We start from the raw sequence: 17,518 nt of genomic DNA on the forward strand, positions 1-17,518 counted from the left end.
ACCGGAAATATGCAACAACATACCAGAATTATGCAATAATTTATTAATCAGAATTATCCAGGGCGAACAGTACAAACATGATAATTTTCACCTTAACCATTGCTAAATATTAATATTTACAAAGCCCCATGATAAATAATTATACTAATATATTTCTTAATCCGTAATCTATCCGTAAAAACATGCAGTTGCCTAAATATTATTACAACAGGGTAAAATAAATAAATCATTATATCCTAAATATTTATATAATACTTAGCACCAGTCCCCTGTCAAGTTGAAGCTTTCGCCTTGGTTACCATGACAATCAGGTCGTCCACCGTGGCAGTATCGGGAATTTCAATTACTACACCCACACTGGTTTGTAATCTGTTTTTAAGTTCTATGAACATCAGCGAATCCATTCCCATCGCTCTCAGTTCCCTTTTGCCTTCCAGAACAACTTTAGTTCGGAGAATCCTTTGCACCACGTTGCGTACCTTAACCTCAATGCTTGACTCGTCGTTATCCGAACTTTCCATTTCTGCTGATTTCCCCACATTTCCACTTTCTTCTCCCAGCTCAACATATTCTTTGAGCCAGCCTGAACAGACATCGCTGCTAAGTTCGGCAGCCATCACGTTCCTTGCGCTATTTCCATTTCGTAGCAAATGTTCCAGCGTCAAAATACCTCTATCCGTCGAGAAGGGTTCTACTCCAAATATGCGTCGTCCAGATTCAGCAGCCATTCCCACGTCACCCCAATGACCCCATGCGACACAGGTAGCTGGAAGACCAAGTCGGTGGCGATGTTCTGCTAGAGATGCCAATGCTGCGTTTGCCGCTGTATAGTTGACTTGGCCAGGTCCACCGAGTTGCCACATGGCGGACGAGAATAGGACGAAATGTTCGAGCAGGAGGTGCTGAGTGGAGGAATGTAAGGCCCAAGCGCCATCGACCTTGCCGGAAAAGACGGTCTCCATTTTGGTCATCGTCTGGGTGGGGAGAGTTCCATCGGAAAGGACACCAGCGGCATGGAATACTCCACGAATTGGGGCATAATTGAGCGAGATATCATCAACTAGTTGAGCAACCTGAGAACAGTTGGAACTATTAAGCACATTTTTCAACAAGATTTGAACATTTTAAATTTATGATTAAATTATGTGCTATGTATTCAATATAGAGACTTTCGTAGGTATTTATGTAGGTACCTGTGATGCATCCGCCACGTCGATTTCCCTGATAACAACGTTATCCACATTGAGTCCAAACTCTGTCTTTAGCTTGTGTAGGGCTTCTTCCACTCTATGACTCCTTCTACTCGCAAGAATTACATGTTTTCCACCCGATGACAAAATCCACTTAGCCACCTCCAATCCCAAAGCTCCACTTCCTCCAGTGATTAGGTAACTGCTTCTGTCATTAAATAGCATCTCCTCCCAACCAATAACGACTTTCCCGATGTGCAGCGCTCTCTCGAGTTGTCCCAAAGCCGTGGTTATTTCAGATGGTCGGAATACCGTGTGTCTAATAGGTTGAAGCCTTCCATCTGCTAACCACTCGTTCATAACTTTAGCGAGATGTGCTCCTCTCTCGTAATCAGCGATGCTTAGATCCTCCACGGAATAAGTAATATCCGGTCGAAGATTGGCGACTTCTTCTCTCGTCCAAATATTCAATTTGCTCATTTCGATAAATCGTCCCCTTTTTTTCGTGACTCCAAGAGAAGCTTCCTTCCATCCTTTCGATGTCAGAGAGTTTAAGACCAGATCGACGCCAGAACCTGATGTTGCTGCCATGACGCCATCAGCATATGACAGGTCACGGCTATTAAATACATTACGTAGTCCCAGAGATCGGAGATAAGCACGTTTTCGCTTACTCCCTGCCGTACAAATTACCCTGGCTCCGAGACCACGAGCAACTTGAATTGCTGCCAAACCTACGGCACCTGAAGCAGTGTGAATCAATGCACACTCTCCGGCCTTTAACTTTCCGACCGTGACGAGACAATGGTACGCCGTGAGAAAAGCGGTGGGTAAAGTGGCCCCCTCCGTGTGGGTGTAATTTTGCGGCAACTTCGCAACTAGGGAAGCGTCGAGAGTGACGTAATTCGGCAGCGGCGAAGCGATTGGATTCATTCCTAGGACGGAGTCTCCTAGTGAGAACGTACTTACTGAGGAACCAAGGGAGACGATTTTTCCACAAAAGTCTGCACCCACGCCGGAAGCATTGAAAAACTCGGGTGTAGGTTTCATAATGTTGAGAAGGTCTTTAAAGTTGAGGCCGGATGCTAGAATTTGCACTTTAACCTAGATTTTTTGAGACAAATACATTTTAATTAGTACGCTGTCTATGCAATTTAATATAAGTAGAAAGAGAGTTTTTCGCTTACATCATTTCCACCCATACATGAACTCCTCCTTTGTTGTTGGGGAGCTGGCATCCATTCGACATCCGCAATCGATCTCGATTCGGGCAATTTTAGTTGGACATGACCCTCTGGCACACACAGATCAAGGGATGCCTGCATCGGCACAAGTTTTGCCAGATATCGCACTCCACCACGATAACTGATGAAGCGTTCTCTTTCTCGCCCATTTTCTAGTTCAGCCTTGATTTCAGAAATTCTCGACTCCTCATTTTCCATGGGGTCCAAATCTACCCAACTGACATTCACCTCCGGACATTCATTCATTAATGTGCGTGACATTCCAAGTATTGGTCCACCAAGTGAAATTACGGCTTCCTCATCCTTAATTGGGGCGCATCCAAATGTAACGATGAGCAACTTTCCTTTCTTAACTGACTGCGCCAATCTGAGGAAGGAAGCTAGAACAGGGCGAAATGCTGCCGTGTCGATGTTGTCATGGGAATGTTGTGGGACAATGAATATGAACTGCTGCTCTTTCATTGACACGATTTCGGTGGGGAGGGGATCTTCCAGCCTGAGTCGGACCCCGCCCTGGTCCAGAACTTGTCCCAATTTTTCCCCAAGCTCGTTATCATCTCCAATCATGACCCAATTGGTGACGGATTTTCCCTTATTCGTCGCAATTATGACACCCATCCCGATATCTTTGCTCTCCACGCAGAGAGTTTGTCCATAGCCGGCCTGGTCTAGCACCCTCTCCCATCCCTCCTTTTCCAGTAAGCAGTGATCGCTTCGATGCGCATCTTGAAATCTCCAATATCCTTCGCAATGGCCGAATACGATGTCCACCAGTGCTGTGGGTTTATGTTGTTCTGCAACTAACAAATTGCCATGCGGGCGCAGGAGTAGTCGCATGTTTTTGCAAACCTCTTCCACATCGATGGTCGCGTGAAGAACGTTCAAAGCGACGATGACATCGTACGATCCCGCAACAAAATTTTGACTGATTGGATCTTTCTCCAAATCGAGTACACGAAAATCAACATTTACTCCTGGAACGGTACACCATTGGTTTCCATGGTAGCAAGCCTCAGCCATGGTGAGGAAAGCGGGCGATATGTCAGAAAATGTGTACGACGTTGAGGAACCGTTAAGAATTTGGAGGAGCCGTCTCGTAGCACATCCCGTCCCTGCGCCAACCTCAAGAATTCGGAGCTGTCGGCCTTTGTAGGTGTGGGCGAATGTTTTAAATACTGAGGTAAGATTGGCCAGTAGCCCGGTTGACTGTGTAAATGTTGAGTAAAGTTGTGTTGCAGAATATGGCGCCTGCAACGCGTTTGCAGGAAAGAGATGAGGAAGGACAGATTCCTTTGCTAATGAGGACAAAAGATTGGGTAGTTTGGCAGAGTAGAATTTGGCAAAAGACCATTCCTCAGGTAACGTATTTATGTAAGCAACAAGATTAGTGTCACTATTTTCACACTCCGTAAAATCGCAGGCTACTTGCCAACTTTGTGATTCTGAAAGGAATTTCAAAAATCCAGCTTGTTTTGCATAATGGAGCAGTCTGTGGAGAAATTGAGGCGAGATTGCTGCCCGAATTTGAAGCGTTTTGTAGAGATCCTTCTCTGCGAAAGTACTCCCAACTGCATAGTTCCACCCAAGTTGTCGAAGGGCACATACGACGCCACGGCAAACGTAGGCTTCGACCATATCAAGGGAATCAGCTTCATCCTTGGTGAGAGAGAATGGCAACACGTTGTTGGTGACAAGGGATGCCAATTTCGATTCATTGCTGGAAATATTATTATTTAAATTGGATTCCAAAATTGATTCCGTTTCGCTCCATTCTTCAACGTAAAGGGGCAGCAGTTTTGGTTTTGAGACGAGCCCAGCGGCTTGTTGAAATATGGACAGCGTTGTCGACACGGTTGCGAGAGTTGAAATGGAGGCAAGTTCACTCCACCCAAATTCTTCTGTGCCTGCCAATAGCCTGGCACACCCAGTTTTCGTCTCTACCCGTAGTGCTTGATCATTATGCACAAGTGGAAATAATTTCAATGATGCTATCCTTGTAGGCAGCTTCAGGGAAATGAGTGGCTCTGTCAGTAAGAGAGCTTGAATTAGAGCATCAATAATTGTCGGATGGAGGAAGTAGGAGCAATTGTCAGCGGGGTAATTGGATAACTCGCAGGCTACCGAGGAATCTTTGCTTCGCATAAGTTTGTCCAAAGTTTGGAAGGATTTGCCGAAATTGTACCCCAATCGCGCCATGTCGTGGTATAGATTTGTTACAAGTTCGCCATCATTTTCCTCCCTAAGGTCCACAATTATTTCTTTTCGGTCGTCCTCACTACAAAATTCAATGTTTGCTTTGGCGTGCAGTTTCCACGGACCGTCCTCCTTCCTGCTGAAGAACGACACGATAAGCTCTGAATCCAATTCTTGTAAAACCGTTTGAATCTCGGCCTCAAGTTCGAGAGGAAGGGCAGCCTTTATTTCTAAATTTAAAATTTCCAGGCCTTCCACTTTTACGGATGGGTGAACGTGTGCCACTGCGGCAAAGGTCATTTCTACGTAACCCGCAGCCGGGAAAATGACAAAATTTCCAAGCTTGTGATCTTGCAACCAAACCCCAGCTCTCTGCAGGAGTCCTTTTGTAGTGGTGACGAAAAGGTGGGCATCAGGCAGCGGAGTCTCAATCACGCTGCCTAACAAGGGATGGATAACGTTTCCGAATTGATGATTTGGCATTTTGATTAACTTTTTACTACTTTCTTCTTCTTCCGAAGTGAACCAAAATGCTTCCCTGCACTCGAATGGATATATGGGAAGGATTTTATGCAGTTTGGTGAAATTTCCTAAACTACACCACACCTTTTCCCACTGAAAATCGACTCCATTTACGTAAAGGGAGGCAACAGCTTCTAGTAAAGTGATCAGTTCGGGAGCTCCTTTCCGCATGGACGGGATACATACAAGTTTATCGGTTGAGACAGCAGGTGCATTTTTACTTACTAAAGGAGAAAGTAGCGGGTGTGGTCCCACCTCGACAAACATTCGACCACCGTGTTCAACAGCGGCCTTGGAGGCATTCACAAATTCAACGGCTTGTCGCATGTGCTTCCTCCAGTATATGGCTCCCATTTTTTCCTCACTTTCAAGCAGGCGACCCTCCACGGATGAGATGTATTTCACTTGAGGAAATCGTTTCGAGTACGACAAGGTTCCCGCTTCCAGTTCGAACTGATCCCCGATAGATTCAAGGGCTCGAGAATGGAAAGCGTGGCTCACTCCGGAAACGGCCGTGTTTTTAACTCCTACAGAAGTTGCGTATGTCGCGAAGGCACAAATTGTCTCTGGTTCGCTAGACACAACGGTCTGCTCAGCAGAGTTAATTCCGGCTATATCCAGCCAATTATTATTATTAGAGTCGCCCACACTGCTTAAAAAGTCTGTAATTAATTTGTCCGTAGAGTCTCTGTCGGCCTTAAGGACGAGCATTTTCCCTGGGTTGACTCTTCCGAACAATTTGGTTCTCATGGCAATTAGTAGTTCGAGGGCGGTTGGTAGGGAGAGTGCTCCAGCGGCGCAGGAAGCAGCAAATTCGCCGAAAGAATGGCCCAAAACGAGTGACGGGGTCAGACCCCATGCAGCCCAGACTTTCAGGAGGGAATATTCCACCCCGAAGATGCAGAGTTGTGAGTACAAGGAAACTTCGGTCCCTTCGAAGAGGAGAGTTTTCAAATTTATCCCATATTTTGTAGTTAATAGGGAATTCACGATGTCAAAATGGCGTCTGAACACGGCACAGGATTCGTACAACCCGCGACCCATGCCTGTGTACTGGCAGCCTTGGCCTGGAAAGAGGAAACAAAGAGATTCCGGGGGCGGGGTGGGTTGTTCAATTTCGAATGTATTGTTGGACAGAAGTGCATCAATTAGTTCGTCCTTGGATGACGCCACAACGGCGGAGCGGTAAGGAGACTGGAAGTGAGTCCGGGATATGGACGCAGTGTAACAGTACGATCCGAGGGAGGAATCTTCATAAATTATGACAATTTTAGTAATGCATTTTTATCGGTTGCGGTTTTATTTTAGTAAAAATTATTTACCAACCATCTAAATTTTGAAGAGCGTGTACATGTCGCTTTTTCATCTCTTCCAGTGATTTCTGAGTTTTAGCCGAGAGTGGCAAAATATATGCCGGACAGGGGTTTTCATCGATATGGTCATGTCCTGCAAAAGTTAATGATCCCCGCTCCACGATAAGATGTGCATTGGTTCCCGTAATGCCAAAGGACGAAACCCCTGCCATCTTCCCAGCCCATGGCATCGGTTCTTTTGGGATTTCGACCCCTTCCAAGTCAAGTTTGGGATTCAAATCAGAGGTCAGAAGTTGTGGGGGAATCGTCCCATTCTCCATCGCAAGGATAACCTTAAGTAACCCCGCGGCGCCTGAGACGCTTTCAGTATGACCAATGTTGGCTTTTACTGACGTCAAAATAAGTGGGCTGTCCCTACTTCCTGCTGAATACGCTGATCTCGTAGATGCCATCTCTATCGGGTCGCCGACCTTTGTCCCGGTTCCGTGCATCTCCACCCAGTCAACGGAAGTGGCCCGAACTCCAGTATTTTTTAGGGCAGCGGTCATTGCTCTGGCCTCTCCTTCGATCGTAGGTGTCCCCACACTGCGACTCAAACCTTCTTGAGAAGATCCGAAACCACGGAGAAAGCCATAAATATGATTTCCATCCGCAATCGCGTCACTAGCTCGCTTTAGCACGTAAAAAATTGCACCCTCAGCACGAGCAAAACCATCCCCGTCTGCCTGGAAAACTTTACATCGGCCAGATGGAGATAGGACGCCCTGCAGTTAAAACAGTTGTTTAGACGTGTCCTTAAATATGCTAACTGTGTCACGTGTTATTATAAAACTATTATCGACTCACCTGAAAATCTGGATACACAAAAGGTTTCAGTAGTAAGTTGGCCCCTCCCGCTAATGCCAAATTTGTTTTCCCCTCCCGCAGAGCAGCCATGGCCTGGCCGATCGAACACATTGACGATGAACAACCCGTTTCTGTCGCGAAGGCAGGTCCCAGCGTCCCCAAGGCGTGGGCAATCCTGGCAGCCGCGTTTCCCATGGAGCAACCCAGATATCGACGAAGCTCTTCACCCCCTGCAGTACTGCCGGACATGAGGATCAGGTCCTTGTACTCATCCCGCCAAAGGCCCAGGTAAATGGAGGCGGTGGTACCGTGAAGCGAGGAAGGTAGAATTCCAGCATCTTCCAAAGCCTAACATACAATTAATTAATTGGAGTACTTTATTAAGCAGAACCTTAACAGGAGCAGCTAGTTAAGCCCACAGGTGAAATATGCGACGCCATCTATCCGTCCATACCGCTGCATGTTATTCTACGGGTTCACAAGAAAATCTTGTGCGCCACACCCACTGGCTCTACAGACTTGGTTTTGGTCTCAAAAAAAGCTCCAGAATGTTCCTCGTCTACCCCCGGATATAAACATTTAAAAAAGTTGCTGAAAATGTTTGAGATAATGTATCAAAGTTTTCAAAAAAAATAATTTGCATTTCCAACAATTAAAAAAAAAGTTTTATGTCCGGGATTAGAAGAAGAATATTCTGAAGCTTATTTTGAGACCAAAACCAAGTCTGTAGAGCCAGTGGGTGTGACGCACAAGATTTTCTTGTGACCAAGTTCCTAGTTTTTATTTTTTAAACAGCTGGCATTTCGACAATTGTGGATGGATTTTATTAATTGTTCTTGAAAAATGATCTGAATGAGTTGAATTTTGAAATTTTTAATTGTTTTGAAGTGTACAAAATTTCACGCGCAAACGGCAAAGGTCACAAGGTCAAATCTCATATAGCCCCATAAACTGGGTATCGTTGGAAAGGTCGTGGCGAGAGGATTTAGAATATATATACTTTATGGGGTCTAGGACCACCCCCTGATTATTTAGAGACCGATGAGTACTATTGAGTTTTCCTCGATCTAGTGCTATGTTAACTCTCAATCTGCTCCTGTGTTAACGTCTGTATACCTGCAAAACCAAAACTCAAAAATGTTCACTGGCTTCTAATTAATCAGGGGGTGGTCCCAGACCCCACAAAGTATATATATTCTGAATCCTCTCATCGAGACCTTTCCAATGGTACCCTATTTATGGGCCTGTGAGCCTTGACCTTGTGACCTTTGGCCTTAGTACATTCAATTTTTTGACCTTCGAAAGAATTCAAAATTCTTAATGAATCTGAAAATACAACTCATTGAGATCATTTTTCAACAAAAATGAAAAAAATTCATCCAATATTGTTGAAATGCCAGCGATTTGAAAAATCGTTAGTTTTGTAACTTTCGTCAGTCACCCGTCCTCTTAAAGTATTTTTGTCACCTCCCAACTCAATTGGAGCAACATTCTCGCTTGAGGATCCGTAAAGCTCAGCTCAAGTGGAGAGAGCCCCCAGAATTCAGAATCAAAAGTATCCACCGGACAGGAAAGGAACCCTGCTTCTGTTTTCTCGTGTTCCGGTGTCAGGTTTGAGCAACCTTGGTCCAGGCGCCAACGTTCTTGAGCCGGTCCGAGTGAGTTTTTCGCGTGAAGAAGATTGTCCCAAAATGTGGCGGTATCATTAGCACCAGGAAGACGACAGGATACTCCAACAATAGCGATTGGCTCATTATTATCGCTTAAAGTGGAGACATGACCATTAGTTTGGTGGTGGGGAATTATGCCTGTGAGTAAATTCATGTATTTGTTAAATACAGTTTAAATGTCAAGTAAAAACTGTTGTATGCAAATTTCACCATTCTTTTTGAATCCCATCCTCAAAGTGACATGATCCCACAAGAGAAGATTGAACTCTTCCGGTGTTTGATCTCCCAATTTTACAACGAAATCAAACACATTCTCAAGTTGTACACTAAAATATGTCCGGATTATTTATGTAACATATTACAATCGCCAAATTGTTAGACTATTTTGTATGAATGTTACCATTCTTCAAAAGATAACGTCGATCCCACAATGACAGCAGCATTGTCGAAATTCCCATCTTCACCACTTTGTTCCTTCTTGTATTGCTCGATCAAATATGGAATCTCGTCCGGTTGGTTGGAAATGCCTACCCAAATTCGTGACCCCTTTTTGTCCTTCATGTTTAGTTAATCTTTGCTTATCAGTTTCAGAAATCGGAATGCAGTTATATTTTAAGAGTATTGTGTTCATATAATACTTCACACCGATAAATCGTGAGAATGGAATTCGGAATCAAACTAAATCTCTCAATTCATGTCACTTGAACTTATTTAATCCCAGCCTTATTAGTGAAGTGACGTGAAGGAAATGGAAGTCGGGTCGAGATTACACCTCTTCAATTAGTCCATAAACTAATTGGCGCATGCTGTGGCGTGGCTGAAGAGCAATAATGGATTTTCCTGGACTTAAAAAAGACAAGCTACGCAGCAGACGTATGTAAATATTAATAAATAATTGTGTTGGTTATTTATTTGGAGGAATTTCCGTCATGTTTGGCAAACTTATCATGGTTAAGGTCGGCCTGGGAAGGAAAAGGTGTTGACATGGTCATTCCTTTTGATACAAGGATTGTGGTGGAGGAAAATAATGATGCAAGTTTATTAATGGTTCCTCACATTGGGAAATGAGATGACGGAAAAACTGCGTGGTTTTCGAGATTTTAAAGGTACTTCACTCATAATACGTAAGCAGTGTTGGTTAATTGTGCATATTATGTGTAATTTGTCGATTTGATTGCTTCTTGTTCAGCAAGTGCTAATAAATATATTAGGCGGTTATGCATGCTTATCGGTTTCATAAAAATAAAGGTAACATCTCATTGCGCAACTTCGAAGACACTTGTTACCTAACAAGGGCCAAAAAAGGGTTGTGACGTAGCTTATTAGATAATCCCAATGATGATGTGACGCTATAGTCACGTAAATATGTGTGCATTGGGTCCCAATTTCTCAGTAACCTCAGAAATCTTTGAACTAATGATGATACGAAATTATATGTTTACAGTATAGCAGACAAGAATGTACCTGGGATTTCTTCCTAGGTTGACGTATGTATACATATGCATGATATAATGCATTATTATTCCGACTTTTATGATTGAGTGTGAATTTAACGAACTGGACATGTAATCAAACCCTCTTTTTCCAAAAGGTTTTCCAATGTCGCAATTTGTTTAAGAATAATGGGGAAATATAATGATTTTTGTGATTATATAAATTAAATTAGGTGTTGCAAATTCTTAATAGTTCGTAATAATGTATTTTTTACATTTTAAAGTATTGTTGGCGGAAGCTGTGGCGTCGAGGTAAATAAATAAGTAGGCACGTAATAATGAGAGTGTGTAATTGTATGTAAATCCTTAAGTATTTGGTTTGTTGCGAAGAAATGCGTGGTTTGTTGGATAGAAGGAAGTTTGTTGCTGCAAATTCGGGATTGTGCAATCTCAACTATTTAGCATTCCGTCCTGGTCCAGGTCTTCCCGTGACTGACAGTAGCTCTTATGTAGCTCGATCGTCGTTACTTTCTGCGTTGAAGTAATTAATTCTACTTGTCATGAAAGCGACAATTGATTGGTTGGAGACCAAGGTGTGGTTTCGGGTAGTTTTGCTCATCATTTCGTACCTGTTACTGCCTATCATCTATTTTTCCACTGCGATCCCCCTCTTGTTGTACAGACTGCTTGCTGTGGGGACGGCGGCATGGTTTCGCCCGGGTTTTGTGGCACTATCTCCGGAAAGTGGACTGACCACGGTGGACAATTTTTACACGGACGGGGAAGTTGAACATGCCGTTGTGGGGTGTCACTATACGGACAAAGTGATCCAGAGGAAAGATGTGGTTGAAAGGATGCAAGAAGTCATCAATAGTAGGAGGGTAAGGTGCAGATTTTACTTAATTATAAATGAATTTAAACATTTCAAAATCCTACAAAATTTGAGTTGGTATTCATCATGAGTTTCGAAAATTATAAAATTGTTATTACGAAGTATCTATATATGTACATAAATAAAATGCGCTTTGTGGTTTTTGTTTGATATAATCCTATTGTGACCAAAATTCATACATATTTCGACAATTTTGATAAAATTTTATTTCTGAATATGTCACCATTTTAAAATATATTTTCAGTTTCCAGAACTTCAAAAAAGTCTGCACCGCTGGATGGGCTTATGGTTCTGGGGTGGGTGCCCCACATTTAAATTGGAATCACACATTCGATCGAGGCCGGATGTAAAGACGTTGGAGGAGGTTCAACTAGCGCAGGATGGTCTCTGCCGGGTAGCATTTCTGACCAACGCTCCCCTCTGGGACATCACCCTCTTTCCCAATTATGTCGATGACGAGGGTGGGTCTGCCTTCTGCCTCCGGGTGCATCACGCCTTGACTGATGGGGTTGGTCATGTCGCCCTTCTTAACGCGATCGGTGGCATTGAACCACCTCCGCAACAGGTACACCTGCCAATTAAAAATTAATATGCCAGCTAAATAACATCAAAAATTTCCTCAACAGCCACCCCCAAACTTCTCCGAGGTAGCCATTTCCTGGCTAAAATACTTTGTCGACCTTATCCGAATCTTCACCCTACATCAATACGCCTTATCAATCGCCTTCCTACAAGATTACAATTTCAACGCGTGGATAAAACCACCCCAACTTCGCTCGAGGAAGGTTCACTTTTATGAGAGCCACACCCTCGAGCTAGCCACGCTTAAAAAAGCATCAAAAGCTACTGGGCACACAGCATCGGAAGTGCTAATGTGTGCTTTTGCAACGGCGATTCGACAGGACATGGAGGGTGCCGGTGACCCCGTCCCCTTGGCGATGAGTGCGATCCACCCTCTCGCAAAACCTGGGCATCCCGGGACCTTGACGAACCACGCGTACATGAACACACTCGCCCTCCCAGTTGGAGTAAAAGACAGGAAGGCACAATTAGCTCAATTAGCCGGGGACTACAAATTAAAGAGATGCACGGCACTCTTGGTAAATTTGAGTGTCACCCTTTTCGGGATTTTCTTACAGTTGTCGCAGTATCTCCCAAAAGTTGGGCCGTATACGACGTTAGCGGTAACAAATTTTGCGCTGTCGTCCAAACCATGGCATTTCTTTGGGGCGGAGATTAAAAGAACGAGCTTTGTGTTTGACATGTCAGAACATGTTCCTCTGGTCGCAATGTTTATTGGGTATCGGGAAAAGATGTTTATCTGGGTCAAGTGCAGAGAAGATGTGATGAGGACGCAGGAGAGGCCGAAGAAGATGGTGGAAGCCATCGTTCGAGAAGTCCATGACATGGCGAGAGTTAGTTGAATGATGTGTATTGAGAAACTAGATATTAATTGATGAGCCTACTATTTTTTGCAGTATTCTTCTCATTATTTGCTACACTGCCTATGTACATGCAGCTTCTAAATACTTTACAATAATTGGGTTATAAAATTGTTCATCAATTTTTTAAATCTTCCGAGAAAATATAATTATTAAAATATAAAAATTTATCTAAAAAAACTAAATTTTATTTTGTGAGAAAGCAGTGTCATTAGGAATTCACCCGTAACATACATATGTGTGATTACATAAATATTAATAAGTATTGTTATAATTTTTGGAAGGCAGTAATTGGACACGGACGGGTTATAAACTTTATTTCTTGGCAAAAACCCTTTCTCGCATTTCTCAATTCTGCATTTACAGGTATCACGTAATAGCGTTATCCAGTTGCATGCATACAAATTGCAAAAATAAATACATAAAGCGTGGGTGGACTCACTAATGGCAATTTGAGTCAATTGAGCTATTATAAAAATATTCCTCTTTTTCACCAATATTAATAGTAATAGTGAATACATAGATCATGTAAGATGTAACTTCTAACAAGCTCAAATTTTCTGTTGGTAAATAAATAAGTCTTATCTCGTCTCGTCGTCTTTATGCGTGCATACTTAAAACGCTCGTGTAACAATGCAAGTAAATATTCTCAAGCTTATGCATATGATTATTTTGACGTTAGGTAAATAATTAGGAGTATTTCCCTCACCTCGTTAAACCATGTCGGCCGACCACTTTTTGCAGTCGTTGGATATTTCTTACTCGCCTGACGCGTAACATATCTAATGATGAAATATCCCAGCAACTCCATGATGTTTGACCAGAGTACGACGCAGTCACTCTTATCACCATTATTCTCACCTACCAAGCCACTAATTGCACCCACCATTGCAACGAACCCAAGTCAGAAAATTATTTTCCCATTGTTGGGAAACTACTATTTGTCGGGAAGAACCCTTGCATAAGTAAATAAGCAGACTAATTACCAGTCACAAGACTAGTGCCCACGTCGCACTATGAAAATCTACGAAATAAGCGCGTTCAATTGTTGAATTACATAATTTACTTACTTAAACGAGCTCCAACCATGCAAACGAATGCATCATTATTATTCCTGCTGGAGTCTTTCCCATTAATGTTACTTTTTCTATTGTTGTTCACGCCCGATTACTGATACCATTTTTTGTGACACAATGTTGGGCATGCACTCATCAATACAATGGCTCATCTTCATGTGGGTCGAGGCACTCGTGCTGCAAATATTATACAAATTCTTCCCCCGCCGTGAATGGGAGGAGGAATCAGTTCGCGGAAAAGTGGTCGTGATCACAGGAGCTGGTTCCGGCCTGGGCAGATGTGTCGCGAAGGGAATGGCGCAAAGGGGAGCCGTGGTGGTGTTAGGTGAGCACAAATGTAATATTTTTTTGCAAATAAAATTTGCACAAATTTTCAATCGACTTTGATATTTCCTCAGCTGTCCGAAATCTTGATCAGGGTTCCCTAACTCGACTCGAACTCATTCAAGAAACCGGGTGCAGTCCAGAGTCAATTTGTCTCGTCGAACTTGACCTCTCCGACTTGTCCTCGGTCAGACGATGTGTCGGACATCTCGCCAGTCTATTTCCCATCATCGACATATTAATTAACAATGGTGGAATATCACTCAACTCGAGGAGACGGACTTACACCGTGGAAGGTTTCGAACAGCACATGGGGGTCAACCATCTCTCCCATTTCCTCCTAACAAAACTACTCCTCCCCCAGTTGCGAAGGGCGGATGCTCCTCGTGTCGTCACTTTGTCATCGTCCGGCCTGATGCAGTCCAATCTGACAGTTCACGACTTCATGTGCGACTACAGTTGGCGCGGCTTCTGGTTCACGATGCCGTACTGCAATTCGAAAATGGCAAACGCTCTGTTTTCAAAGGAGTTGGCAAGGAGGGAGGGAAGGGTGAAGAGCTACGCGTTGTGTCCCGGATTTGTGAAGGATACTCAAATTTTGAGAGGGTATACAGGCAGGAGATTCTGCGAGGCTTTTATCAAAGTGGTGGGGATGGATTTAGAAAAGGTTAGAAAATTATGGGGCGATGACTTTGCAAGATACTTAATAACATAGAAAAAAATAATATATTTATAATATTACTTGTGTGATTTAGGGTGCCGACATGGTTTTGTACTGCGCATTGGCAAGAGAAACAGCATCCTTGTCGGGACAATTGTTCCGCTTTGGGAGAAAATTCTGGTCCGGAGAAAGTTTGCTCAGGGACGATTTGGCGAGGGAGGTATGGACGCTGAGTGAAACGCTGGTTGGGCTGACACCGGATGCAGAGTAGTCAAAGCTGTTTAACATCTTTCCTTAATAGAAGTATGTAGGTTCAAAATACGAAAGTTGCGCACTTGGTTATCGAATTAATGCTTAACCGACAATAATGCCGTAATTGTATAGTCCACATAACTCTTATAATAACTTATTTGGGTTGATTTTGTCCAAGAGAAGAAATTAAATCCTCCCACGCCACAATGAAAACACGTCGATTTCATGCACCTCAATGTTTTCATTCGAATTTTCATTTCTTTTCCGTCTGTGGATGGAATGGCGTCAGATATCATTTTACTTGCTCTCCCCAATACGTGTTCCGTCTCCATATGAATATTCGCACCAAACGAAAGTCCGACTATTACGAGATACATTATTAAGACGGACACCCCAGGGAAGAAGGGATATAACACAAAGGGAATAATCTTCACTAAAGCAATACTTGTGAAACTGAACATTACTCCGACAACTAAACCGAGGAGCATCAATGCGCTAGAAACATTAGACGAAATCGGTGCCAATAGCTGAATTGTGATGTAAATGACACGATAATTTGAAATAAGTTTGTCAAAAGTGTCAATATGATCGATGTCGCCCACTAGCTTGGAAATGATTAGTATAAACGTAATGATAAGTAGGATTATAATAGCTAATACGTTGAACGCTTCGAAAATACAAATAGCGCAAATTAGTATTCTGAAAATGTTTATAAATATTGGGTTGGTTGGCAGCAAGTTACGTAAAATGTAGATGAAGGGATCAATTTCGAAATATACAAATATACAGGTTAAACTTGGAGTCAACGTGAAAAATGAGACGACCATTATTAATAGAACAAAGCTGACAGGGTCAAATTTGGCACCTGAAGAAAGAATTAAAACGTACAAACTTTAAACAAATTACTGATGGCTTATAGACTCACCAAATCGTTTTTCTTGTAATTGGTCCAAAATGGCGTGCCATGCAACTACGAACAAATCTCCTTTTGTATAAAGTATCGTATTCATGCATAGCACAAACGTTGCAAATATTCCGAGTGTGATTTGGATAAAGAAAATCCAGAACGGAATTGAGCTAAAATAGCCGTATAATTTACTAATGGCAATGAAAAGACATGAAAAAAGTCCAAATGCAACTATGACAAACCGAACAATAAAGAACTTTAGTTTTCCAAGGGCCCCGTTGTAAGTTAGCAGAAATCGATTCTTGTCTTCCCTCAAACTTATTGGCTGACTAATGCTGCACTTTTGAAATAGAGATTTATATGTTGAAAACGATTCTCATTCATTGATTGACAAAATTCGGAGTACACAATGAGTTAAGAATTGATGACATATCCAAAAACTTTTAAAATACTTTGCCATTTTTCTAATATGGTGCAAGTTGCCTGAGGGCTTAGAAAAAAATTTACGATAATGCTGTCAAAATGAAAAATGCTCTGACCAGAATAGTTAAAAAACTCGTTGGTATGCTGTTGAATAATAAATCAAAATTGTATGTATCAATGTGAGCATACATATTAAATTCACGGGATGATATACATATAACTCGTTGTGGTCCCTGGTTTATTAAATCAAAAGATTGCACAATTAAAGTTTCTCGAGAATAAGTTCACAATTTGTGACATTTACAGCAGACCTAAATAACTAGCATACCCGAGAATATTATTCATATCGGGAATAATCGATAAATAAATGGGTATCGCATGCAAATATGTACGTATGTTAATACTTACATATTTGCAATCGATGATACATATGTAACTCCTTGCTGAATAATTAATGCAAGTCTAATCTTTATTGGTCTAAATAAGATTGTTCTAATTGTTCTAATTGTTCTAAGAAATTGTCGATATTTCTTATCTGGAAGTTCCAAAAACTAAGAATACGTAACGCAGCAATATTTAATTTAAAGAACGTCCGGAAATGAATGGGAATGGTCTGAAAATGTGGTCATAAAATCACAATGAGTTATCGGAATTTTAAACTTTTTGCATATGTATAATACCAAATACGTACCTACATAATTTAATTAATAGCTAAGGCCGCCACACCCCCGTTGGCGACTAGTTCGATTTTCTTGCGAAGATTTTTCATTAAATTTTTTCCCGAAGTTTTTGCCACTTCCGAGGTGATTTTCTTCCATCGTCCTTTGAATTTTCGAAAGGTGTCAGGCACATCTTGAAGCCGGGAGTATACTGACTTAGAACGTGCCCAGAATTTTTCGATTGGGCGGAGTTGGGGTACATTAGGTGGGTTGATATCTTTTGGTACGAAATCAATATTTTTCTTTCTGAGGTACTCGGTCACTTTCTTTGCATAGTGACAAGTGGCGAGGTCAGGCCAAAACAAAACTTTATCATTTTTGTGAAACCTATTAATAAATGCTTCCAATCCAGCCTTGACGCAATTTTTCAGATAAATATCTTGATTGATATTCCCTTCGAGAACTACCGGG

General features: G+C 42.3%; 3 protein-coding genes across 3 annotated transcripts; 2 read left to right on the forward strand and 1 right to left on the reverse strand.

Moving 5' to 3' along the window:
- Positions 1–20: 20 nt before the first annotated feature.
- On the reverse strand, positions 21–9,706 carry LOC110863175 (phenolphthiocerol synthesis polyketide synthase type I Pks15/1). The gene is made up of 8 exons (XM_035854733.1): positions 9,379–9,706; positions 9,189–9,304; positions 8,776–9,116; positions 7,309–7,656; positions 6,476–7,226; positions 2,378–6,399; positions 1,194–2,294; positions 21–1,073 (listed from the first exon to the last, which is right to left on the reverse strand). Exons 1-8 carry the CDS (start codon positions 9,537–9,539, stop codon positions 273–275), a joined length of 7,641 nt encoding a protein of 2,546 aa, XP_035710626.1. The 5' UTR covers positions 9,540–9,706; the 3' UTR covers positions 21–272.
- A 1,014-nt stretch (positions 9,707–10,720) lies between these two features.
- Positions 10,721–13,019, forward strand: LOC118433890. The gene is made up of 3 exons (XM_035846336.1): positions 10,721–11,292; positions 11,548–11,868; positions 11,930–13,019. Exons 1-3 carry the CDS (start codon positions 10,972–10,974, stop codon positions 12,725–12,727), a joined length of 1,440 nt encoding a protein of 479 aa, XP_035702229.1. The 5' UTR covers positions 10,721–10,971; the 3' UTR covers positions 12,728–13,019.
- Positions 13,020–13,153: 134 nt separating this feature from the next.
- Positions 13,154–15,277, forward strand: LOC110842196 (retinol dehydrogenase 11). The gene is made up of 3 exons (XM_022087907.2): positions 13,154–14,146; positions 14,220–14,812; positions 14,901–15,277. The coding sequence occupies exons 1-3, from the start codon at positions 13,939–13,941 to the stop codon at positions 15,075–15,077; spliced, it is 978 nt and encodes a 325-aa protein (XP_021943599.2). The 5' UTR covers positions 13,154–13,938; the 3' UTR covers positions 15,078–15,277.
- The last annotated feature ends 2,241 nt before the right edge of the window (positions 15,278–17,518 follow it).

Source organism: Folsomia candida, unplaced genomic scaffold (assembly GCF_002217175.1).
Source record: "Folsomia candida strain VU population unplaced genomic scaffold, ASM221717v1 Fcan01_Sc001, whole genome shotgun sequence".
Lineage (NCBI taxonomy): Eukaryota > Metazoa > Arthropoda > Collembola > Entomobryomorpha > Isotomidae > Folsomia > Folsomia candida.

What these genes read in the sequence shown, in the direction of transcription:
- LOC110863175 (XM_035854733.1), bottom strand. Translation starts at nt 9,539, where the DNA reads ATGAAGGACAAAAAGGGGTCACGAATTTGGGTAGGCATTTCCAACCAA. An exon ending in ACGTTATCTTTTGAAGAATG is followed by an intron (nt 9,305 to 9,378) that starts GTAACATTCATA and finishes GACATATTTTAG; the next exon opens with TGTACAACTTGAGAATGTGT. An exon ending in CGCTCTTCAAAATTTAGATG is followed by an intron (nt 6,400 to 6,475) that starts GTTGGTAAATAA and finishes TAATTTATGAAG; the next exon opens with ATTCCTCCCTCGGATCGTAC.
- LOC110842196 (XM_022087907.2), top strand. Translation starts at nt 13,939, where the DNA reads ATGTTGGGCATGCACTCATCAATACAATGGCTCATCTTCATGTGGGTC. An exon ending in GGGAGCCGTGGTGGTGTTAG is followed by an intron (nt 14,147 to 14,219) that starts GTGAGCACAAAT and finishes ATATTTCCTCAG; the next exon opens with CTGTCCGAAATCTTGATCAG. An exon ending in TGGGGATGGATTTAGAAAAG is followed by an intron (nt 14,813 to 14,900) that starts GTTAGAAAATTA and finishes TGTGTGATTTAG; the next exon opens with GGTGCCGACATGGTTTTGTA.
- LOC118433890 (XM_035846336.1), top strand. Translation starts at nt 10,972, where the DNA reads ATGAAAGCGACAATTGATTGGTTGGAGACCAAGGTGTGGTTTCGGGTA. An exon ending in AAGTCATCAATAGTAGGAGG is followed by an intron (nt 11,293 to 11,547) that starts GTAAGGTGCAGA and finishes ATATATTTTCAG; the next exon opens with TTTCCAGAACTTCAAAAAAG. An exon ending in TTGAACCACCTCCGCAACAG is followed by an intron (nt 11,869 to 11,929) that starts GTACACCTGCCA and finishes TTTCCTCAACAG; the next exon opens with CCACCCCCAAACTTCTCCGA.